General features: G+C 41.9%; 1 protein-coding gene across 5 annotated transcripts in view; it reads left to right on the plus strand.

The window, feature by feature from the left end:
• The first annotated feature begins 277 nt into the window (after positions 1 to 277).
• zdhhc20.S (zinc finger, DHHC-type containing 2 S homeolog) overlaps positions 278 to 17,709 on the plus strand; it is a 37,656-nt gene continuing 20,224 nt past the window's right edge. The window contains exons 1-4 of one of the 5 annotated variants that reach the window (XM_018248371.2): positions 278 to 558; positions 13,471 to 13,497; positions 14,087 to 14,181; positions 14,940 to 15,060. In XM_018248371.2, the coding sequence (XP_018103860.1) occupies positions 441 to 558; positions 13,471 to 13,497; positions 14,087 to 14,181; positions 14,940 to 15,060 (361 nt within the window). In that variant the 5' untranslated portion in view covers positions 278 to 440. 5 annotated transcript variants of the gene reach the window in all.

Consider the following 17,709-nt stretch of genomic DNA (forward strand, 5'->3'; position numbering starts at 1 on the left):
TGTTGTGAGGTATACAAAACCAATGGGTTCATATGAATAAAAGGGGCAGTTCACCTTTAGTCAATTGATTTTTATTTTCCACAAGTTTTTGAATAGGGGGATGGGGAGGTATTGCTCAGCCTATAGGAACTGTGTCTGGTGTCACTAGTCTGTAGGTGAACACGAGAGACAGCTCAGAGGCTGCTGTGAGGTAAAGACTTTTTGTCAGTACCAGGGAAATAAAGCGGAAGTCATTGCATCTTCCCTATTGCGACTAGAGCGTGGTGTGGGCGGGGCGTCGGAGTCAAGGAGACAGGGCCGAATGGGCGTTACCAGGGTGTCAGTGGGGGCGGAACCTACAAGGAGGCGTGCCCGGATGGGAGTTTTTAATCCTAATACGCTCCCCCAACTGGTGACTGGAGTTAATGTAATGCCAGCGGCTCCGGTTTGGGAGCGGGAATATGGCTCCGTCTCACGTTTTGCGCTGCTGCCAGCGGGTGGTGGGCTGGATCCCGGTGTTGTTCATCACGGCGGTGGCTTGTTGGTCTTACTACGCCTTTGTGCTGGAACTGTGCGTCTGTGAGTAACCGGCTTCCTGCTTGGGGGGAGGGACTTCCTGCTGTGTGTGACTGCTGCCCCTATTCCCTGCTGCTAGTCACTTCACTGCCCATGTGCTACAGTCTCGCTGCCATTAAAGTTCCAGTCACAGGATCAAGCCCCCCCCCGCGCCAAGTTTGTAGCCCTCCAGGTATTGCTGCTGGGAGTTGTAGTTCAGTACATGTCCATGTCCTATTAGTAGGAACTGCCCTACTGTTCTTTCTTCCAGTTGAAATTGATGTAACTTGTAAAATCCTGCAGTGATATCCCTTCCTGCTCATGACTAATGACAGCCATTCTGCCACTTACCACTGCCTCTTATTCATGTGACTGTCCCTTTATTTCTAGTTTCAGTGGTTTGAGCAACATCTGAAGCTCTGCTCCCCCCTGGTTACCCCATTGCCACCAAAGTTGCAGTAAGTCAGATTTCTCTGTATTCCTCAGTAGAAGTCAGTGGTGCCCTTATTCTACTTGTGATACAGTGTGCAGGGGTTTAGGGTCAGGGCACACAGAGATTCTGGGAGATGAGTCGCCTGGCAACAAATCTCCTCTTTTTTTGGGGCGACTAATCTCCCCCAACTGCCTCCCTGCTGGCTAGAATTAAAATCCCTGGCATGTTGGCACTCAGGGGAAATTCATTTTCTGAAGTCACCTGAAGTTTCCTCATGAGGCGACTTCGGAAAACTAATCGCTCCCAGTGCCATCCAGCCGACAATTTACAATCTAGCCGACGGGAGGCAGTTGGGGGAGATTAGTCGCCCCATAGAAGAGGAAATTTGTCGACGGACGACTAATCTTCCTGAATCTCAGCGTGTTTCCTGACCCTTAGGGCTAGTCCACACGAGGAGATTTTGTCGACTAGCGACTAATCGCCTCGTCTTTTGAGCGACTATCTCCCCGAACTGCCCCAGTATTTTTCCCCATTGGCTACAATGAAAAGTTGCCTGCGCTAATGCACACGCAGCGATGCGTATTAAATAGTCGCCCGAAGTTGCCTCACTGATTAGCGACTAATCTCCCAGAACTGCCTCCCGTCGGCTACAATGTAAAACGGTGGGCGGGATGGCACTCGGAGTGCTTCGTTTTCCGAAGTCGTCCGAAGTTTCCTCGTGAGGCAAATTCAGACGACTTCGGAAAACAAAGCGCTCCGAGTGCCATCCCACCGGTTTACACTCTAGCTGGTGGGAAGCAGCTCGGGGAGATTAGTCGCCCCAAAGAAGAGGAGATTTGTTGCCGGGTGACTAATCTCCCCAATCTGAGCGTGTGCCCTGACCCTTAGAGACTGTTCCCTGCCCCACTTTCCTCATGTCTGCTTCACCAGCTAGTATCCCTGTAGTAGAGGTAACTACTTTATTCTGTGTTGGGCATCACAGCAGCAACTGCAGGTAGGAGTCTTATGGATCACATCCCTATCTTTTTCATTATCCTAGAGACTGTGCTTCAACAGCGAATACATTTGGGGGGGGGTATTCATACGCTCATTGCTGTTCATGGTATGGGACCGATTGGCCCGTGGGCAGCGACGTAACTACAGAGTAAGTAAACCCTGCGGCTGCAGGGAGGCCCAAGAGGTATAGGGGCCTGAGCAATTTTAACATTTATTGGTAAAAAAGGACAACCTCTGGATATACTGGGGGCCCTAAAATTAACTTTAGTAATACCTAGTTACGCCACTGCCCGTGGGACACATGGACCCATGTTGTACATTCGGTAATACATGGGGCTGGTCAAACACTATTTCATACAAGTAAAGTGGATCAGCTGTTTCTCTCTTGCCCAGTTCCCACCGCATTATAGTTGAAATTTTTTGGATTTATGGTAGCGGTGTGGGCCGCCCCGAAACCCGCAGGACAGTCATTTGTGTTCAGACTGGCTCCTGCACAACCTAGCTCTTCCCGCGACTAAATTTATAGACTCGTGCCCGCCCCTGCCCAACCCTTTTGTGACATCACTGCGGGTGGGTGCAGGTCTATAAATAGAGGGCAAACGGGCCAGGTGTGGGTTGGGAGGGGTCGGATATGGCTTGAGATTTTTTCACCCTGCACACCACTACAGTATGGCCATCTGATAAAGAGATAAACGTGCCATTCACTGTGGGGTATAGTTACACTTGCACTCTGGCAAGCTTATATACGGCCGAAGGTTATATTGTGCGCAAGCTAATACGTATCCACATAGCCATGTTGCTGTTTGTGAATGAGGATGTGTAAATACTAATGAGTGAGTGTCCATTTGTGTTGGGAATCCATTAATTTACATTGCATTCTAATATACTCCAAATCATAGAAATGTCTGTGCAGTTTATACTGGTTGCTGCCACTGACAGACGTGCTGCCTTGGGAGTTCTCCTCGCCCGATTTGGCCACAGCAGAACCTGTTTGTGTCAGATACTATCAGATCATATGTACTAATAACGTGCAAACACCTCTTAGGCTATATGTTATATGGACATTGCTCTCCTGCCATATGTATTGCTTCAGGTCTATACATCCTGCATGTGGAATTTGTGTACTGGCCACTGATCATTTATTTTGCGTGAGATCTGTGCAGGGTCTCTGTACACAACTAAAGGTGGCCATATACGGGCCGATAAAAGCTGCAGACAGACCGTGTCGGCATCTTATTGGCCCGTGTATGGGGCCCCCCCGACGGGCTTCACTGATCGAGATCTGGCTGAAAGTCGGGCAGATCTCAATCGGATGGGACGAAAAATCCTGTCGGATCGCGGCCGCATCTATTCGTTGATCATCGCCAAACGAGCAGATCTCTCTGTGTATGGCCACCTTAAGTGTACACTGAATTAATGCATGTGGCTATGTAAGTCAGGTTCCAGATTTATACTGGACCTTCCTCCTTGAGTTTGTGATGTGCGGGTCAGGAAAAATTCAACCCACAAAATGTTGATTTTTTATAACTTGCCCCCAACCTGTTCCAGTGCCTTCTTGCTCTGTACCCTATTATTATTATTATTATTACTTCTGTTCTCCCTCTGGTTCTAAAAGAGGGAATCTTCAGGAGAAAAGGAGGAGTGTACTTCCCCAGTCTGACCTACACCAACCCTAACCCACCACTACAAGTTGTCTCACTATGGGTTTCAGGTGAACCCGCACACCTCTACTTGTTAGTCTTGTCAATCCTAAGGTAGCCATATACTCTTCAATCACGACCTTGCCTGGAAAGTTGGTTTCAGTACACACGTGTAGAGCTGAATCGTCAGATATACAAGGAGAAACAATAGAATTCTATCTGTATGACAATTCAGAACTAATAATGGCTGATGTTCGGGTGCCTTCAAAGGTGCCCAATCAAAATTTTCTGGCTAGCCTGATCGACGAGCCAACCAATATCCAAGTCTTCTGCTGATATGGTGGTCTCGTCTCCGACCATACACCGTGTGTACGAATTTTCGCGCAATATTCGGTGCGAATATCGTATGAAAATTTTTTTTGTACAATGTTATTGGTGCATCTATGGCTGCCTCTAGGCTCTCATCCCATCCCCAAGTCTTGCATGCAGAATACCCCTTTTCCTTTAAGATTATAAGATCTGTAAACTGTCAAATAATGAAATGTATGAATAATTAAAAAAAAAAAAGCTTTTTAGCTTCCTGGCTAAATCTTGCCCAGGCGTGACATCTCTTCCTGTTTTTGTCACTTATGGTGTCACAAGACTCGCATGAGGGAGGAGGTGGTTGGCTTATTGTTATAATGTGTTTAGGTGGAAGCAAGTTGTATCCAGAATGCAGGTCTGGGTTTATCTAAGAGGGTACAGGTCACGTGTGGGTCTGCTACCCCAGACCTGCACAGGTTACAGGTATGGGATATATTATATGGAATTTGTAGGACCTGGCAAACATTAACAAAATTGTTTAATTAATTAAGACTATGATAATGGTTCTGGATGATCGATCCCATGCTTGCACTGAATTCTTTGTGGGAATACACAATTGTCCATATTCCGTACCCTGTGCTTGGCACATCAGTTGGCAGCAATGAAAGTGATCCATCACAACTGCTTATACCCACAGGCTGTGAGTGTGCAACACATTTCCTGCCATTTGTAACGGTCGTCGCATTTACATAATAAACGTTGGTGCCTCTGTGCAACATGAAGCTCATAAAGAGGAGGCATTGTTGGCCTGGGTGTCATAACAGTGATTTATTTTTACAGCAACTGCTCAACCAATGCTGAGAAGATGGGGAAGTATCCTAAGCAACTTTCCAACATACACAGACTTAACATTTACAGTGGTTTTAAAGTTCTATGTAAATTGCATTTGATGGTATCATTTTCTGGCTGGTGCTCTGCTGGCTATTTCTTGAAACAATGTAGCTGTAGTCAGCCTTGCATGATCTTTCACAGCTCTGTTATAGTGATCTGCCGTCTGGGGTAGGTTTGGGCTGATGGTTGCACAACCTTCACTGTAGAGTCCTGCAGCGGGTCGGTTACCCGCAAAAACCTGCGGGTTGCAGGCAGAAGTTTTGGGAGCAGGTATAGACGCAGTTCGGCGGTTCTCCAGGTTTGCGGTCCCGTGTCTTCTCAATATCGAGTTTAACGCCTTTTTTTTCTTCCAATGATGTCACTTCTGGTTTACAATGGCAGCACTTCCTGTTTTACTCCTTTTTTTCTGATCAAGCCAACTTCTAATGATGTCACTTCCGGTTTACAATGACAGCACTTCCTGTTTCTTGATGGTCAGTGGATTGGGTTGCAGATAAGGTACTTGCTGTTCCAAGCATGTAAGTATGTGGGTGCGGGTCGGGTTTAACAAATTGGTTCCGCGCAGGACTCCACGGACTGGTTTGGGCTGAACTTCACCATGCGCCCATCCTGCTCGCGACGTAACTCTGCCCCGCTTGATGGCGTTTTATAGTTTAGCTCCTATGTGCCCCTACTTACCCTTCAGTGACATGAGAGAGATGGGCAGGCTGTATAAATATCAGCTCTCACCGGGTTAGAGTTGGTGCGGGTCTCGAACTGTCGTGTTAGGATCGACTGTTTGTTGACCTGCCCATGACTAGTCTGTTAGATGGCTTCTGCTACATTGTGTCAAAAGTCACAACCACCAGAGCAGGGAATATTAAGGGATAGACAGTAATGATGTGCAGGTTGACCTGAAAACCGAGGTGACCAGTGGACTGACCAACGGTTGGGCGGGTTCAGGATGAAATTTGGCCACCACTGCTGGTTAGGATTGGGTGTGGGTCAGATCGGGGAAATACATTCCTCTACTGCTCCCAAGGATTCACATTCTTGGAACCAGAGGTGTGCACAGAAGTAGCTACAGAGCAAGATGATGCAGGTGTGAGTTGGATGCGGGACCTACAATGGCAACATTTTGCCAGTCGAGTCTTTGCAGGTTAGTCAGGTGTCGCTTGAATTTTTGCTGGCCCGTACATCATTAATACAGATACTGCTCTTCTTTGCCTTTACAAATAGCTTTGAAATGTCTATATAGTATATTGGATAATGTTCAATAACAATTTAGAAGAGGATTCAGTGACTTTAGTCCAGTCTCTACTGCTTCCGTCCAATAAAGCCTCAATTCCATAAAAATAAATGTCGATAAGAACTTTGTCAGACGCAGAACATTGTTGCAAAAATTGTGTTTATTGATCCACTACATGTCTTGAGCACAGAACTCTCTGCTTGAAACATGTAGTGGATCAGTAAAAGCACAATTTTTGCAGCAATGTTCTGCGTTTGACCAAGTTCTTATCCACATTTATGTTTATAGTATATTGGATGTTTGCTGAGAATTACAATTTCTTTTATTAGTCAAGATTTTATTATTGATTTTACATCCCCTTGTTGATTTCTGCAGCACCCGTATATTATTACAGCAACCTGTATATTATTACTTTCCTGGATACTCTTTGGCACAAGTTTGATGTGTCCGTACCATAGATGCAGACATGGGCCCGTCCATTTTAGTCAGGCCAGGATTAGAAGAAGGAAAAGGATTGCAATGTGCTTGTGTTTATGCATTACTCTGGATTAGCTGCTCTTGCCTTACAGGATCATTCAGGGCCAAGTGATATACAGGTCTAAGGTTACCCGTTCAGCAGATAGTGACCCTTGTAGTAGTTGTGCCAATGGCTCAGGAGTCTTTACCCAAATCATTTTTATTATGTATAAAATGTCGTGCTTATAGTCTTGCAGACACATTCACACATCACAGTCCTTAAAGGAGCAGTAACATCAAAAAAGTAATAAAAATATAATGCAGTGTTGCCCTGCACTGATAAAACTGCTGTGTTTGCTTCAGAAACACTACTATAGTTTATATAAATAAGCTGCTGTGTAGCAATGGGGGCAGCCATTCAAAGGAGAAAAGGCTCAGGTTACACAGCAGATAAGCTCTGTAGAACATAATGGTGTTATCTGTTATCCACTATTTAACCTGTGCCTTTTAGCCCTATCTAAATGTCCACCATTGCTACACAGCAGCTTGTTTATATGAACTATAGTAGTGTTTCTGAAGCAAACACAGGAGTTTTACCAGTGCAGGGCAACAGCATATTATATTTTCATTGCTTTAAAACACTTTTTTGCTGTTACTTTGTCATTCACAAGGAGGCAGACTGGCTGAGGAGTGTGTGTGTGTGGGGGGGGGGGTCAGGCAGTGCCAGGCTGTGCCAGTCTCACTCTCATGCTGATACAGGGGCACACAAGGCTGTTTATAAGTCATGGAGGAATCACTGTTAATAACAACTGAACTTTCATGCTGAAGCATTTGATGTGCAAAGGGCTGCTATTAGGGATTCCTGTTGAATAACCATGCTTTTTCCCTGGGGCAAGTAAATGGCATTGTAATCCTATTTATTGGGGGATGACAATTAGTTGGGTACCATCAACGGTTAAATATTATATGCACTGACCCAGGGTACCGACTGTCAGGTGCAATGTTGTATCTTTTGGTCATTTCCCAATGAGCAAATTTCCCTGTACAGGAAAAAGGGCAATTTCCATTGGAGCTTCATTATACAGGTATAGGACTTGTTACACAGAATGCTTGAGACCTGGGGCTTTCTGGATAATGGATTTTTCCATAATTTGGATCTTCATACCTAAAGTCTACTAGAAAATGATGTTAACATTTAATAAACCTAATAGGCTGGTTTTATATTTCCAACAATGATTGATTCTATCTTAGTTTGGCTCAAGTACAAGCTACTGTTTTATTATTACAGAGAAAAAGGAAATCATTTTTAAAAATGTGGATTATTTTGATAAAATGGAGTCTATAAGAGACTGCCTTTCGGTTATTCGGAACTTTCTGGGTAACTGGTTTCCGGATAACTGATCCTATACCTGTACTTTTTGACAGGGCCCATTGCAAGGTGGCCAATGGGCAGCTTATTATTACGGGGCCTCATGATTCATGAAAGCAGCATTTGAAAGAAACCAGAGTGAAGTAGGGTTGGCCTTCCATCTCTCACACTAGTGCACGTGGGTCTGTCTCATAAGAAACCAGACACTTTCCTTTGTTGAACGTTTCTTTTAACTTAACCTTGTATTTGTTTGGCTGCACCCATTACTGACTGACGTCATATGACCATTCTGCACATATAAAGCAGGGAAAGGTGCTTATGGTCAGGGCAGACATGGTTAATATACAGTGACAGCGTTATTTGTGTACGTGAAACACACCCGCAAAACAGCCCTTTATCTCTGGAATTGCATCTCAGAAGGAATGTTTCCTCTGCCTCATTCCAAACAAATTCAAGTTCTACCTGCACAGGTGCAGTATGAAACGTACTGGCTGATGGCATAACCAGTGTGAAGGGTTGCATTCTCTACCTTCCCATTTGTGTCTGTAAATGAAGCACCCACTTAGATTGTAAGCTCTGTAGATCCGGGGCTCTAGTCTCGGCTGCAGTGGGATTTTAGACTGACAAAGCCCCATAGACAACAAACATAGTGGGGCATCAAGTCGGCCCTGAGACCCAATCGTCCCATGAACAGTATCAGCCTTACAGGCATATGACAACCAAAAGGACAATTCATAAGATCCCCTATGTTTAGCAAAGAGTGTTGTGTTCTACACTGCCCCTGCCATACACACAACTGCTCCAGACATTAAGGGTAGGGACACACTGGGCGATTTGGGGAGATTTAGTCGCCTGGCGACTAATCACATCGACTTTTCTTCCGGAATGCCTCCCCTCACTCTGCGCCTGGATAAAATGAAAAGTCGCCGGCGCTAATCACACACGGCGATTCGTTTTCCGAAGTCGCCCGAAGTTGCCTCACGAGGAAACTTCGGGCGACTTCGGAAAACGAATCGCCGCGTGTGATTAGCGCAGGCGATTTTTCATTTTAGCCAGGCGCAGAGCAAGGGGAGGCATTAGAGGAAGATTGGTCGTGGAAAGTCGCGGCGATTAGTCGCCAGGCGACTAAATCTCCCCAAATCGCCCAGTGTGTCCCTACCCTAAACCCACAGATAGTGGCTTTGTGTTTATTCATTGTTTCCCCTGCCGCATTCAGCTCTGTGACAGCTTTGTTACCCTAAATATTGCTCTACCTGTAGCACTGCTACAACTTTTTATCAATCTGCTTAGCACTGACTTAACCAGTCTGCCTTCATTATTGTCTTTAGAAATGCTAATAAGCACCATCTTGTTCCACTAATTAAAAGGATTCCATTAATAAGCCTATTAGCAGTTTCACACCAAGCTGTCAGTGATTTGTGTGGATCCAAGTTGCCTGCAGCTTAGCAGAAATCCTTTAAAGAGAGAAGCTGGCTATGGAAAAAATAGAGAAAATGTATCTAATATATTGAATAATCTGTAAAATCCATATGATACATTAAAGGGCAGATTTATCAAGGGTCAAATTTCGAAGTAATGGGAGGTTTTTTTTTTTTTTTAACTCCCATAATTTCGTAATTCGAATTTAAAAAGAGCAATCGAAATTTACCAAAAAATTTTAAGTTTTTCTTTTTTTGGCCGAATAGGTCAGTTTTCGATCGATTACGAATCGAAGTAACAGCGCATTCGATCGAATTTGATTCAAAGTTTTTCTAAAAAAAAGTCAACCAATTAGCTCCAAATCTGTTCTAGGAGGTCCTCCATAGACTAAAACAGCAATACGGCAGGTTTTAGATGGCGAATGGTCGAAGTCGAATTTTTAAAGAGACAGTACAAGATAAATTTCGATATTCTAATTTTTTTTTTCAAATTCAAATCGAATTTGGACTATTCCCTAGTCGACATACACAAAAATTAGCTTGCAATTCAAAAATTTTTTAATTCGAATTTTCACTTCGACCTTTGATAAATCTAAGCTGGTGAGGTCAGAGAATTTGAGTAGCAGTTGGGTAGTTAATTTTGTATAATATGACCATAGAGCATCTAGCGTAAAGTAATTATTCAATATAAAAATAAAAACTAGGTAAATAGGCTGTGCAAAATAAAAAATTTCCTAATATAGTTAGTTAGGCAAAAATGTAATGTATAAAGGCTGGAGTGACTGGATGTCTAACATAATAGCCAGAACACTACTTCCCGCTTTCCACTGGTTACCAGGCAGTAACCAATCAGGACTTGAGGGGGGGGCACATTGGTCATTTCTGTTGCTTTTGAATCTGAGCTGAATGCTGAGGCTCAATTACAAACTCACTGAACAGTTATGTCCCATGTGGCCCCCCTTCAAGTCACTGACTAACTCAGAGTTATAGAGTTGAAAATCAGGAGGTAGTGTTCTGGCTATTATGTTACACATCCAGTCACTCCAGCCTTTATACATTACATTTTTGGCTAAATAACTATATTAGAAACATTTTTTTTTTTTAGCACAGCCTATCTATTTACCCAGTTTTTATTTCTACACTGAACTGTTCCTTTAACACTATGTGATCAGCTTCCCTGGACAAGCAGGTGTGTATAGTCTGATGTGACCATCCACATGTTGGGTTAGATTGGGGTTGTAGCTGAACAAGCTGTGGCATGTAATCAGGGGCCACCCATCTTATCTTGGTTTGTGTTATTCAATCTGTAAAGGGCACAATCCTGCAGTGATGTAAATAAGTTGTACTAGATAGTATCTCAACCTGGAAATCTATTGGCCATAAAGAGAAACGCTTGGTAAGAGAACATATGAAGATTTCACTTCCCCATGGAGGTAAAAAAGTTGTAGCTTTTCTAAAATGATTCAACTGAACATGACTCTTTGCTTTCAGGCATAAATTTATTTTAATCAGATGGTCACTAACCACCATAGACTGACTCTTTTTAGACCATAAGCAAGCAACAGTTGGTAACGGCAACAAAATCCTGTGTATTGTTAATTAAGGTGGCCATATGCAGAGAGATCTGCCCGTTTGTGCCCATCTTGAGGTACAAGGGGTTGGTGAGTATCATGTTGTTCACGAGCTACTAGTTGGGGATCACTGCTGTAGACAGAAGCACTCCGCAGCTGGCCTTTAGCTTCCAGAATGTATACAGATTGGGAGACTAGATAGTGGGTGTGATCTTTGCAAGTGTCGGCTCTTCAAGGAAGTTGTATGGGTTCCCTTGTGCAGCCTAAACTGTGGCATTGGCTCTGGTTGTATGGGCAGAAGTACCTTTGTTAATAGTGCAAAACAGCACCAAATTGTGTACCTTGCATCACGTTTGTACGGATCCAAAGTTTTCTGAAACCTTCCGGGAATTCGTTAATTTTAAAACATGGCAGTGATGCACGCATCAGGAATTTCCTAACCCACACCTGCCCTATCCCGGCCCAAGGGAAGGAACATATCGAACCCACTTTACCTGGTGATTTTAAATGTGATGTTTGAGGAGGTAGGCTCTTCACAGCACTATCCCACTAGTGATTGGCAGGTATGGATTGGTAGACCAGCTGCAGTGCAAAGGTGAAAGTTAATGTTCTTATACTTTGGGACCATGGAAAAAGCCACTGGATTACCATATATAGTCCCAGTGGGGCAGTTGGGGCCAATGCAACAAAATGCTCTCCATAGTCCTGAGAATTACAAAATGATAACATCTGTCTGCAGCTGACTATGCGTGATAATCATAGCAATATATCTTACATAATTACTGCTGTAATCATGACAATTACAAGCCTCAAAGCCTTTGTAGCTCATTGCTTGAAACCATAATGTGCTATAGGTGAGATGAGTATATCATTATTTTGTATTAAAGGGATTGTTCACCTTCCAAACACTTTTTTTTTTCCAGTTCCATTGTTTTCAGATTGTTCCCAGAAATAAAGACTTTTTTTTCCAATTACTTTTCATTATATTTTTACTGTTTTACAAAATCTAAGTTTAAAGTTGAATGTCCATGTCTCCGGTGTTTGAGTCTGGCAGCTCAGTAATTCAGGTGCAGACCCTAAACTGTTACAATTTTGCAATATTTAGGGGCACATTTACTAAGGGTCGAATATCGAGGGTTAATAAACCCTCGAATTCGACCCTCAAAGTAAAATCCTACGAATTCAAAGGATTTACCGCAAATCCTATGATCGATCGAAGGAAAAATCGTTCGGTCGAACTATTCGAACGATTTTAAGCAATCGATCGAAGGATTTTTCTTCGATCAAAAAAAGCTTAGAAAAGTAATGGGGAAGGTCCCCATAGGCTTACATTGTACCTCGGTAGGTTTAAAGTGGCGAAGTAGATAGTCGAAGTTTTTTTTAAAGAGACAGTACTTTGACTATGGAATGGTCGAATAGTCGAACGATTTTTAGTTTGAATCGTTCGAGTTGAAGGTTGTAGTAGCCTATTCGATGGTCAAAGTACCCAAAAAATACTTCGAAATTGGAAGTTTTTTTTCATTCGAATCCTTCACTCGAGCTTAGTAAATGTGCCCCCTAGTTGATACATTCATTTGATACATTTCTCAGCAGCATCGCTGGAGTATTCATAACTATTGTATCAATTCTGCCTGTAATGAAACTCAGAGATTCTATTCAGCAGGGACAAAGATAAGAAATGTATCAATTAAATGTATCAATTTAGAATAGTTTACATACTGGGTCAGCGACCCCCCCTTCCCAGAGCTGCTTCAGAAGGTGAAAAATGACACTTTACGCTTCAATATTAGAAAAACGGTGACACATAGAAAATAGAAAGTAATTGGAAAAAGTTATTTCTGATGATCTATCTGAAAACAACTAGTTGTTTGAAGGTGAACCACCCCTTTAAAGGACAAGGAAAGTCTAAAATAGAATAAGGCTAGAAATGCTGTATTTTGTTTACTAAATATAAACATGAACTTACTGCACCACAAGCCTAATCAAACAAATGATTTATGTTTTCAAAGTTGGCTACAGGGGATCACCATCTTGTAACTTTGTTACACATCTTTGCAAGACTAAGACTGTGCACATGCTCAGTGTGGTCTGGGCTGCTTAGGGATCATTATAAACAAAGCTGCTTGAGTTCTGCATGGCTGGGAAGTAAGGCGGGGGCTCCCCCTGCTGTTCATAAGTATGATTGTTTCCCTGCTCAGCAGTTGGGGACTGTCTGACAATTCCTATCCACAGCAGTAAATGAAGGGAGAATTTCACTGCATACAGTCAGGTTTCTTTTAAAAACAGTACACATTTTATAATTAAAGTATATTGGAGATCGGGTTCTTTTTCATTAAAGAAAGTAAAAATGGGATTTTATTTTTTTGCCTTTCCTTGTCCTTAAGCTTTTATACTACGTCCTATAAAGGTATTGCTGGCAAGGCTTGCATCTTTAACACTGTTTTAGCTGCCACTGAGCTCAGGTATTCTGCTCGTTTAAATGCTATATTTCCCTTATTTACTAATTATTCTATGTTTTTCAAGTCAGCGTTTGCTTGATTTGACAGCGACCCCTAACAATTTATTTGTGTTCTATTATAATCCAAAGAGCGTTTGTTCTAATATGTTTCTTTTCTTCTGTTTTTCTTATAGTTACTATTAAATCTGATGCTGAAAAAGGTAAAGATTTACTGTATTTGCTGTTCATAGCCCCACAATACAGATCCGTCTTACACATTTATGTCTTTGATTAGAGTACATCTGCCTTAGAAGTGCCCAAAAAGTAGATTGGGATCTAACAGTAGACTGTGGGCTGGTAATCACTAGATCTTGTACAAGACCGTTCCATTAGACTCAAATCCTGTTTGCTAGTTATCGAGCAGTATTTCATGTCTGATTCTAGAATACCATTATTTTTACCTGACCGCTTATTCGGTTTTATTTAGATACATCTAAACCTCTTTTTATGATAGAATTATAATATTGTTTCATTTAGTGCCATAGTTCAGTTTCTGTGGCCTTCGGCAGGGCACCCTCCACTGGTGGGGGCCACTTATCTTCTAGGCTAATAAGTCCTACAGTGTTACTTGTAGACTGAAATACTTATTGCACAAACATAGAACAGGTTTATGGCAGGTATGTCCTGCCCGTGATGCTTACACAATATTTTCTATTGATATTTGGATAAACAAATGCACTTGATATTGCCGTTTACTTGTTTTGTTCTTTTCTGTTCCTGTCATAACAATGTGTTCCGTTGCCATTACAGCTGTCTACATGGTGATTTTCCACTTATTCTTTATTATGTTTCTGTGGTCTTATTGGAAGACAATATTTACACTTTCTGCTAATCCGTCCAATGAGGTAAATACAACACAATCTTTATTCTTTATAGCTGCCATGACTTAATTCTGTCACAGTGACAGGTCCTGTGTCACCCAAACCTTGCCAAGAATAAATCTGAAATGCATGTATTGTTTTCAGTGGGCTGAGCTGGACAGTGTAATGACCCTAGAAGACTTTGCGTGCCATGTTTCTAATGTTGCAATATGCTTCTCCTTAACTATTTAATCATGTTTAATGGATACCGTATATACTCGAGTATAAGCCAAGTTTTTCAGCCCCAAAAATATGCTGAAAAACTCTACCTCGGCTTATACTCGGGTCAAGCGCAAAAACGGTCGCCGGCGTCCAAGAATAGTCGCCAAGAGTATTCGCCGGCGTCCAAAAACTAGACGCTGGCACCTCCAATGGGAGCAGAAACCCTCAATTTTTTGATTGAAACTTACCAGAAGTTGCTGCATTTCTCACCCTAGGCTTATACTCGAGTCAATAAGCTTTCCCAGTTTTTGGAGGTAAAATAAGGTACCTCGGCTTATCCTCGAGTATATACAGTAAGTAAGCCTTTAAAATAAGTGTAAAATTGATGAGGGTGCTATTATAAGCACTTTTGCCATGTACATTTATTATTTATTTATTTTTAATTCCAAGATATTAAAAGATATGTGTACAGTTACTTTGAATGAATTTTTTTTTTTTATAACCTGGCCACCTGCTGGTCTTTTCCCACCAGTCTGACCTGGCTCTCCTTCCTTCCTTCCTTCCTTCCTTTCTTTCATTAGTTTTGCTTATCCAAATCTGACAAAGAGCTGTATGAGCGGGAGGAGAGGCAAGAGTTTCAGGTGGAGATCCTCAAGCGCGCTGCTAAAAACTTGCCCATTTACACCACAACTGCAACAAGAGGTGGGCTCCTTTGTTTGTGCATCTGACTTTGTACATTGAAACTGTACTTGAGACACAAATCTGATTAAACCGCTAACACTGTCCCTTCTCCTTCTCCAAAAGGATTTTAAAATACTAATCTAAGGACCTGGCATGTAACCTTCCAAAGGAACTAGTATTAATTCAGTGATGGTGTTAGTTCAGCAGTCCGCATCACTTTAAATGGGTAGTTCACATACTGTATGTGTGTGTGGTAGACATTGATATTTTAAAACAGTTGCAATTGTTATTTTTAAAGGTTTTTTTTATTCGCTTTTTGTACAGCAGTTTTCTAGTTTGGTATTTTAGCAGCTATCTGGTTCCTAGGGTCTTATTTGCCCTAGTTACCAGGCAGAGGCATATGAATGGGAGATGGCTGCATAGAAAGAGAAGCAATAAAAAGGTAAAATAACGGTAAAATTGTAACTCATTTTTTGACTGCTGGGGTCAGTGACCCCCCCCCCCCCAATTTTTGACTTGAGGGAGTTAGAAGAGGAAGGCAAATAACACGAATATCATGAATATCAATTGCAAAGTTGCCAGGAATACAGCTTTCTATAACAAACTGAAAGTTCATTAAAATGTGATAAATAAGGGATATAATTGCAAGCTAATGAAAAATTAACAATAACACACACTACTTCAAACGCTGCTTAATTTTTATATTGTATTTTGCAACTGTTTTATAAGGGTGGGGAGGGAGAACAGACAAACACTGAAAGGAATTTGTTCCTGTTAGACGTCACTTGGCAGCACTTAATAGAAGCCAAGTAGGAAGCAGTGACTTCAGGAGCAGAATCTTTTATATTAATGTGACATTTGGTGCCAGGACCTGGCATTTGCTTGTTTGCTTCTTCTATTTTGATTGTGCTGGCGGCATTCAGTGCTTTCAAGCTTGGCCAGGTGATCTGATCTACCCTAGTGTATTCTGTAGCAAAAGCAGAAATGTCTTTATTCTTCCTGCAAACTATTTGATCTGTTACCTGCACCCACAGCTATTCTTTGTGTAATTGCATTAAAGGGATTCTGATATGATTTTTAAATTACACTGTTTACACAGCAAATCATTCACTCTACAATATAAAACTTCATTCCTGAACAAGCAAGTTTATTTATTTATTTTTTTAGTTGTAATATTGGTTTGTAGGCACCATCTCGGGTCATTTTGTCTGGTCATGTTCTTTCAGAGAGAGCCAGCACTTTAGGATAGGGATTTGGGCAGGATTCGGCCTTTTTCAGCTGGATTCGGCCAAATCCTTCTGCCCGGCCGAATCGAATCCGAATCCTAATTTGCAAATGCAAATTAGTGGCGGGGAGGTAAATCACTTGACTTTTGTCAAAAACAAGGAAGTAAAACATGTTTTTCCCTTCCCACCCCTAATTAGCATATTCAAATTAGGATTTGGATTCGGGGTTTCGGCCGAATCCAAAACAGTGGATTTGGTGCATCCCTACTTAAAGATGGAACTGCTTTCTGGCAGGTTGTTGTATCTCCTACTCAATGTAACTGAATGTGTCTCATTGGGAACTGGATTTTACTATTGAGTGCTGTCCTTAGATCTACCAGGCAGCTGTTATCTGGTTACCTTCCCATTGTTCTGTTGTTAGGCTGCAGGGGGGGAAACAGAGGGGGTGATATCACTCCAACTTGCAGTAAAGAGTGACTGAAGTTTATCAGAGCACAAGTCACTTGACTGGGGACACCTGGGAAACTGACAATATGTCTAGCCCCATGTCAGATTTCAAAATTAAATATACAAAAACCTGTTTGCTTTTTTGAAACAGATTTCAGCACAGAAGTCTGTTAGAGCAGCACTCAGAATATTTATTAAGAATTTATGAGCTGTGTGCTAGAGTCTGTTCTATTTGCTTAATAGCAGCCAGTGCATTACAGTATTATCTTAATGCTCAAAAAGGTTTAGGTCATTAGCATTATGTTCATAATAATGCTAAATTCCTTCTAGAACCCACAGCAAATTTAGCAGTTGGGCTACAATTTGTACACGGATACAAATTACTACTTTTCTCCTCATTTAGAATGGCTAATTCTAAGCAACTTTTCAATTGGCCTTCATTTTTCCCTTTTATAGTTTTTGAACGATTTGCCTTCTTTGGACCCTTCTCAGCTTTCAAATGGGGGTCACTGACCCCCATATAAATAAATGGCTTTTTTTTTTTTTATTCAGGCCCTCTCCTATTCATAGTCCAGTCTCTTATTCAAATCAACTCATGGCTGCTAGGGTAATTTGGACTGCTGGATTGCTGAAATTGCAAACTGGAGAGCTGTTGAACAAAAAGCTAAACAACTAAAAAAAAAAAAAAACACAAATCATTAAAAAATGAAAACCAATTGCAATTTGTCTCAGAATATCACTCTCTACAACATGCTACAGGAATGGGACCTGTTGTCCAGAACGCTCAGGACCTGGGGGTTTCCGGATAATGTATCTTTCCCTAATTTGGATCTTCAAACCTTACTTCTACTAGAAAATCATGTAAACATTTAAAGGGGAACTCTGGCCTCCCAACCAAAATTTGATAGAGGCCCACATCACACCGCTAATATACCCATCACAGTTACCTGTTTTTTCAAAAAGTATGAATAAATGCCATTTTCTATGCAGAAATTCA

Source organism: Xenopus laevis, chromosome 2S, assembly GCF_017654675.1.
Source record: "Xenopus laevis strain J_2021 chromosome 2S, Xenopus_laevis_v10.1, whole genome shotgun sequence".
In the NCBI taxonomy this organism is placed as follows: domain Eukaryota; kingdom Metazoa; phylum Chordata; class Amphibia; order Anura; family Pipidae; genus Xenopus; species Xenopus laevis.